The following is an 8,471-nucleotide window of genomic DNA, read 5'->3' as shown; positions in this document are numbered from 1 at the left end:
GCAAACCCAAATATAGTTTGAGTTAAGGGCATGCAGCTCATAGAGGCTATAATGTCTTCAGATAGTTTGTTTTTCAATTTGATAAATAACAAGTATTTTGGTAAAAGTCAGATAAATACTTACTGTGATCTACAGGAGGTAGAAGAATAATTATAATAATAATAGCTACCAGGTGCTTGATCTCTTCTAGGCATGTTCTAAATGTTACTCTTTTATATGTTCATATAATCCTCAAAACCAACCCATGAGCTAAGTACTATTCATTCCCACCACCATTTACAGATAAGAAAATTAAGCCCAGAGGGGCTGAGCAACGTGCCCAAATCAGACAGATAGTAAGCAGCCAAACAGAGTTTTACCCAAAGAGTCTGACTCAAGAGTCTGTGTGTTTAACCGTGGTACTATACCATGTCTCTAATAAAATAGAAGTGGGTTCAGAGAAGCCCGACGACATTCCCAGCCCACCATGCACCCAAGAGCTAAACATATTAGTGGCCATGAGGAGCAACCGCAAGTCTCCCAGGTCACTGAAAGCCCAAAGGCACAGCCAAGAGTCCATGACACGTATGTTCCCTCTGGCCCCTGCATTACACTTTCACAATCCCTGGTATACAACACAATGGCTGTGCAGAGTGCCAACCGAACAAACATTTGTTCTACAAATGATTGCATGGATGGATGCCCATACATACAACGTGCTCACTTTATTTCCAAGGCAGATGACCTCTTCGTCCTTCCCTATCTGGTAAATTGCCTTTAAAAACTTGCTGTCCTTTTCAAGATGAGACAGTATACTTTGCAATAACACTGACAGAAATGTGAAAGAGATACTTAAAGGGGATCCATGCTTCAGAGGATGCACCGGTAGTTGCAGTAAATACAAAATTGTGTGTCCCATTCCAGGACTCTCAGAATTGTCCCTGAGCTGTGAAGAAAAAGTATGATCGGCTGCCTGGATAAAAGGCAAAGCTAGTCCAGGGGTTCTCCAAAGGAAATAAGGGACTAGAGACAATCAAACTACCACTTTCCTCAAGAGGAATCTACAAACAGTAAAACAAAGACAAAGACACCGCTAAGAATTTTTTGGTTGTGGATTAGCATAGATCTAACTTTGATCAGGCTTTGACTTGAAATTCCCACGTTTCTCTTCAGCTGCATCCACCCTGCTGCTGGTATGGTGAACATTCAAGGGAGTCAGAATTCCCCTCTTTCTAGAGAGCTATAGCCCCCCCAAGAGTTGTTTCAAGAGCTGTATGTAAACCACAATATGGGTTTCAGATTCAGCTGTACAAATAAAGTGCAATCTTGAAGCACAATGAAGATCCTTGCACTAGAAATTTCTCTGCCTATTGTAACTATGTGGTCTCATCTCTTGCCTTAAAACATCATAAATATTAAAAATAAATAGAATCAACATTATTTTCTTCTTTCTCAATATTAATCATTTGTCATCTATGAGGAATGTTCCAGAAGCTATTTTTTATATTTAAGAGACATCGGTGGAAGACAATTCATTTATAAGTTGAACTTGTAAAAAGAGCTTTTAAAATACCACTGAATTTACATGCTCTCACAAAATATATCTTTAGCTTTCGGTCTCTGAAGGAACAAAATCAAAACTGCTTGAGCAAATCCACTGGCTAAAGAAAAAACTAGAAGCTGTGGACCATAAGGAAGCCAGTGCGGAACTGTTTGAAAATATGGTTCTTGTGAAAGACCAGGTAGGTTGTAAAAGAAAAATGATCTTTATTTTAAAAGTTACCTAACCTTATATAAACTGACAATTCTGCAATGCTATTTCTGGCTGTGTTGGAAGTTCATATTTCAGTTCACAGTGCTAATAAGAATATTTGTATTTGCTAAAAGTAATTTTATTTCCTAGTGAATAGTGACATACAAAATTAATTTTGTTAGTAGTAATTTTATAGTTTGTTTGACATGTATCCTTTTGAATAATAGTAGCTGAATATTCTTTTTATTTTGTAAATGGTATTGACTATATAAGTGTTTCTTAGTTGTCAAGGCTTAACCTAATCAAGGAATAGTTTCCTTTTGTGTAGTTAAATAACAGAATCCTAAAATTTGGCATATGTTTTTATGAATTACTTTATAAGAAATAATCAATCTTTCTGTCTCTGGACTTTTATACAGTGTATTTGTCATTATATAAATTTGCCTCTTGTTCAACCCAAAGGGTTTGTATCTGCCTTTGGAATATATGTTTTTATGTGAAGGTGTATATATATGTGTGTGAGATAAAGTGTGATCACATTAACCGCAGCACATCAAGCTAACATTACTTTTCCAGGTCATTTCCTAGCTTTAAAGAGAGTTATGCATTTTGTCTCTGGGCTCTTCCATAGAATAAAAGAAGAACGGGGATGGGAGGGATGATTTCTCTAACGATGCTTTTTAAAACATTTGGCTGAGATAATGCACCGTCGACAAGATTTGAGAACTGGTAGATATTTATATTTGGAATTATTTGAATATGTAAAAGGAAGAGTTATGCACTTGATTTCTAAACTTTTCTCCTTTTTAGTTCATTGAGAAATTGCAAACTGAAGTAAAAGCTTCCCAAGAGCAACTTGTAGCCCATGTAAGTGTTTTCCTCCTTTTTTCACACTTTATTTATATCATTTTTAAACTGGAAATGGAAATTTGCTGGGAGTTATAAACGAGGTTTGTCTGCTGCTAACCAAATCACAAGGCTAAAAATTGGTATTTTTACTGCCTCTACAGAGTTGCTTTCCATAAATAAAATTCTGATTTTTCGCTGATGATAAAAATTACAAACTGAGCTCTTATATATACTCAGACGATCTAATCAGATACCATAAGGATAAGCGAACTGGAAATTAAGAGTAAAAACACAAAGAAGCTACGCTAGTTCAGTGAATGAATGGAAGTGGAGAGATGTGGCAATTATTAACAAAGCCAATACAGATCTAGAGCAACACTTCTTAAGCTTTGGCATATGTAAGAATCGCCTGGAAACTTCTTAAAACAAATTGCCCAGAGAGTGTTTCCTGCATGCCTTGGGTGGAGCCTGAGAGTTTGCATTTCTAGGTGATTCTGGATTCAGGTGATGCTGATGCTGCCAGGCTCTGGACCACACTTTGAACAGCACTGTTTCTTATATTCATTCTTGGCCTGGTCTTGTGATTTTTAGGCAAGTGACCATGTAAACAAATCAGGGTACATAACTGTCCATTTTCTTCTGCAAGTACTCCCCTGAGAGAGACCTGATGAATTTCTAGGACAAATTTTATTAATATTTTAGCCTATGGTAGCTCAGAGAACAATTAATGAGCATCTCCTGCCACAATGCCCCTGTGTATTCATGCCCAGGATCTGAACCCTAACACCCTAAGCCTCTCCTCAACTACTTATCTGCCATCCTTATCTTCCCCACCTACATCCTCCTCTTGGTTAAGGACACTGACCAGTCACGTTAAATGGACATCTTAACAACACCAAGTTCCTTAGGCAGATCTGAGACCTTAGAGGCTGCAGCGCAGAAGATCTGCAGAAAAGACAACAAAATAATAGATTCTGGTAACTACTCCTTTGGGGTTTGAAAGGAGCTGACCTGGGTAAAATGTTGATAATTGCCCCATTTTTGTGCTGGAAAAGAGAAAAATTAATCTACAATGGCAGTTAGCAGAGCTTTTACCTCTAAAGTCAGAATCTTTCCTGGCTTTGTATCTCAATTGACCAATATTGAAAATGACTAAGGCCTGCATTTGTGGCATTGTGACACATTCAGACAGAAGTATGTCTCATTAGCCCAGTATTCTGCTGCAGATGCCTCTCTGTTGGCCTGCTCCTGAGGGTGCCAGATAATGACTATTCTCAGAGGATGTCCTCTCATGACAGATTGATACCTACAGCCATTCGAATGGAGGGGGGTTTTAGCTCAGAATTTTTTAAGGAGAGCAGATGTATTCACTAAGGCTCTGATGTTAACTTTCAGCACCTCTTTATGAAAAACAGTCACTGGTGCCTGAGGGAAATTCCTGTGGTGTCTTCTTCCATTGCCTAGTTTCTATGGATTCTATTCCTGTACCATGTTGTCACTGTCCCGGGCTTGTCTGAACTGGGATTGCTTCCTTATATTAGGGTATTGATACCAACCTCTGAGATTACTCATGTGTAATTGTCCAACATTCCAGTTTCAATATAGTAGTGTATTCATCAAGGTTTTGCTTCAATTCATCAAGAAAAATTCAAATGAAAACAATAGTAATAGTGTTAATTGAGAGTGGATTATGTGTCTTCTATGTGGAAAGTGATTCATATATGATCTATCTTAAATCTCAGTTTCAGCATAAGGTAGGCATTATTTTTCAGATAAGAAAACTGAACCTTAAAAAGTTTAGATCACTGTCACACTCTGAAGCCCGTGATATTGCTATCACAATTTGCTGCCTCTCCAAATTGTATTCTCTGCATGCCATTTGAGGTATCGAAGGGTATTTATAAAGGTTTTATCTCCCATCTCCTTTTCTCTTTCTATTCAGTCTTAGTGATTCATCAGTTCAAAAGCTGCAACACTCTACTTCTATGCAAATCAACAACTGCCTCCACCCCCACCAAGTTCTTTCTATCTTTATCATCCCCTGGTTATAGCTCCTTGGTGTTTTAATGAGAATGTCTTAAAAGATTTTCTCTGGAGAGAACATTCCATGGAATGCTAACAGGTATTCTGAAAAAAAAAAGGGGGGGTACAGTGGGAAGAGGTTGGAAACAAGTTAAATTGCATGGCTTAATTTCCTACAGGACTCATCTATGTGTAACCAACCTCCAAGAAAGGGCCATAGTATGTCATTTTCCAGAGATGTCTGACAGGAATGGTGCTTTACAGCACACAGGTTTGGAGACTACTGGTGTATTGCATCACACTGAAGCTCTGTGCTTCCTAAATATGACTTGAATGTCTTGCTGACACTTCAGGCGCAGCATATATAAAGTCAAATTTATCATCTTCTTTGCCTATCTCTTAAATATGTTCCTCTGTTTGTACTCCTCAGCCCTGGTGGCTCATATCACACTACTGTTATTTATTCTAGAGTCAAACTACACAGCAGTTTTAAAATCCTTCCTCTCTTTGCCTCCATCCTACATTCAGTTAGTTGTCAGGCCCTAAATATGTTTGTACAGATTATCTCACTTCGTGTCTTCTATCCCATTATACTACCACTTCCCAAGCTCTTTCTGATTGTCTTATATTTTAATTGTCATCACTGGCCCCAAATAATTGACATATGTGAATTCAGAGCCTTCCATTGGCCACCCTCCCCATCACAATGTAGCCCACTTACTCTGACATCAAGCCCTGTTTGCAGAGAAGAGAAAGGGTAAAATCCATGTGTAAAGATTTGGAGGGGCCGACTGGTGGCTCCCTTGGAGACGGTGGTGCTGATAGCACCAAGGTCAAGTGTTCAGATCCCATTACTAGCCAGCCACACAAAAAAAAAGATTTGGAGTGGGTGCAGAAAACAAAACAAAGCCAATGGGTTAGACTCAAAGGGAGAATGGGACCTACCAGTGTGGCAGAGAAGAATAAGGGGATTAAGGGACCAGGTGGTGGAAATGAAACACTGTAATTGGGGCGAGGGTTCTTCTGGAATAAGAGATTGAAAGACTCCTTGGAGTTATGGGGATGCTGAAGATTAGGAAATAACAGAGAGTACTAATAAGGGTTTCCTGGCAGAACATAGTTGATCCCCTTTAGCTGTTAAGTGTAAAGTTTAGAATTCCTGCTTGGGCTGTGCCTCCTTAAATGTAACACCTGTAGGGCTTGATCACTGTAGTTGTCTCCTGGTTCTCCTGCCTCTGTCCTGAGTGAGGTTTCCAAAACACAGGCCCTACGCCTCCTCTCCTCTTTTCTGTGCCTCACATGAGCCCACTAGTAACGGAGCCAGCTGCCTTTCTTTACACATGTAGTATCATTTGATGCTCTGTGACTTTGATCACAGCATTCCCTTGGTCTGGAATATCCATTCCTCTCCTCTTCAAGTAAATAACTCTTACTCTCCTTGCAAGATTCGTATCAGGGATCAACTTCTCCCTTAGTCCTCAGATTACTTTCTCTTGGTTCCCATAGCCTCTATACGTATACCTATCTGCACCATTAAAAGAAACACTTTAGACAAATTAAATTTAACAGAGTTTATTTGGGTAGAGAATGATTTATGAATAGGGCATAACTCGGAACCAGGAGAGTTTGAGAGAGCTCTATCCAGTAGCATGAGCAGTGAACTTTTATAGGCCAAACACGGAAATAGAGAAATTATTTGATGAGCTAGCTAGGTGTTCACCTTATTTGGGCATGGTGTGATGAGGCACTTGCTTTATTTGGGCATGGTCTGATCAGTTGGCTGCCTGTGACTGGCTGAAGCTCAGCTATTTGTTACAAAACATATACTCCTAAATTAGGTTTCAGTTTGTTACACAGAAAGTCAAAGTAAGAAGACAGTCTCAGGCCAATAGCCTCCTGCCTATTTAATTTGATTACTACACGTTGACATTATCTGTATATACATCTGTCCCCACTAAACTCTAAGATCATCAAGGGCAGCACCAAAAATGTGTCTTGTATCCATTACACCAACCATAGGGCTGGGCACATTGGAGACACTCAATACATTTTGCTGAATTGGATTTAATTTTAATCGGATCATGTCATTTCCCCAGTTCCAAAGCCTGGAGTGAGAGACAGTGGTTACCTAGTATCCCATGATAAAGTCTGCCCTTCTGACTATGGCCTTGATCACACTGAAATTGGGGCCTGACCCCTTTTCCTGCCTCATCTCCATGATACATCTGTGACCCCCAAGTGCACCAGGCCCCACTGGCCTAGGGGCTTTGCTCATATTCCTTTCCACCTGGAATACCTGTTCCTGCTGGGTTTTTCCCATTCTTCATCAAGACTTCCTTCCAGGAAGTTTTCTCTGACCATCAATCCAGAAGAAAGTTCTCTCCTTCCTTTGTGCTTTCATAGCACTTTTCCACACCTCTCTTCTGTCACTTGTCACACTATGCTCCACAAGAGAATGATTTGATGTGGCCTATCTCTTCTACAAGACTATGAGTTCCCAGAGAGGAGAGAGAAAGTCTGTCTTTCTGTCTCCTACAGTGTCTAGCTCAATGCTGTGTACAGATTTCAATGAAATGAATTGTTAAAATAGCCAAATTAAATATAAAGTTATGTTGGCATTTATGGGAGCATACTTTATACCTCTGGGAAAATCACTTTATGAAAAGGATTGTTTCCTTAAAGATGCCACTTACATAAGGCATTACTTTAACCTAAGGCTGATATATATATTTTTTTCCTTTTTATCTTTTTTCGTGTCCGGAAACGGATCGCAACCCTCAGTGTCACGCCCGTACCGGACCGGGACCGGCAACGGGATCGCAAACCTCGGTGCTGCGCCTGCAACTCGCTCAGCCAGTGAGCGGGAACCGGTCTGCATGTGGGATCTGAACCCTTGGCGGGAGTGCTGCCGCGCTCCCAAGCGGCGCACTGTAGCAGTGCGCCACCGGGCCGGCCCTAAGGCTGATATTTTGAAGGTGTAACATGTAAGAGACAAAAGGTAATGATCTCTAAGAGTGGAAACAGAAGGAAAAAAGAGCAGAGAAAGAAAACACAGTTGTGGGAAACTCTTAGTGCAGGTGAAGTATGAAGAATGCTTAAAAGAAACATGGTTTTAACATGAAAATTAACAACCTAGTGTCTTGGCTTGCTTTATTCAGAGTTCACTCAATGTAGAACCCAATAGCTGATTCATATTGTATAATTAAATTGATAGCTACGAAATGGAGAAAAGATACAAGCCTTAACATTTTGGAGTTATTACTTGCTAATATTTTTGAAGATTAAAATCTCATTAAAATCCCATTAACTTTACTGTGACTAGTCACAGCTTATACTCTTAACAAACTGCAAAGAGCTGCCCCTCCCAATGCACACGCAGGTTGTCAGGCTGAGCCACCCACAGGGCTAAACTGCCCTGGGCGTTTTTATCACTCCTCTCACATGGTTACTTATCTGCTTAGAGATCTACACAGAATAAAATAAATATGTGAAGTGAGTGTTTATAATCACTTAAAGGTAATTGTTTTTGTTAGGGTCATTTGAGTTAGGACTAGATATCTTAAGAAAAAAAAATCCTTTTAAAATCAATGCCTTCCAAATTGTGGAATCCATTTCTTGCTCATTTTCAGTATTTGGGGGTATAAGTGCTCAGCCCCATGTGTTCACTCCATCACTGATAATCCGATTATCTGCAATAGTCTAGAAGATTGTCTTTCCCTTCTCCTCCCACCACCCCCAGCTCCATCCCAATGGCCATCCCATCTCTTGGTGTCCGGCTACCCACATGACCTGACTAGGGCCAAAAGTTCTATAATATTCGATGGGATTATTTCAAAAATAGAAATCTGGGCAACTGGGTGGTAGGCAC

General features: G+C 39.9%; 1 protein-coding gene across 1 annotated transcript in view; it reads left to right on the top strand.

The window, feature by feature from the left end:
- The first annotated feature begins 497 nt into the window (after nt 1-497).
- Nucleotides 498-8,471, top strand: part of LOC103589059 (interaptin-like) — a 153,599-nt gene continuing 145,625 nt past the window's right edge. The window contains exons 1-4 of the mRNA XM_008570931.1: nt 498-564; nt 1,153-1,172; nt 1,590-1,721; nt 2,543-2,599. Of these exons, the coding sequence (XP_008569153.1) occupies nt 498-564; nt 1,153-1,172; nt 1,590-1,721; nt 2,543-2,599 (276 nt within the window). The remainder of the gene's footprint in view (nt 565-1,152; nt 1,173-1,589; nt 1,722-2,542; nt 2,600-8,471) is intronic.

Source organism: Galeopterus variegatus, unplaced genomic scaffold, assembly GCF_000696425.1.
Source record: "Galeopterus variegatus unplaced genomic scaffold, G_variegatus-3.0.2 Scaffold645, whole genome shotgun sequence".
Lineage (NCBI taxonomy): Eukaryota > Metazoa > Chordata > Mammalia > Dermoptera > Cynocephalidae > Galeopterus > Galeopterus variegatus.
This window is presented reverse-complemented; position numbering and strand designations above follow the sequence as displayed.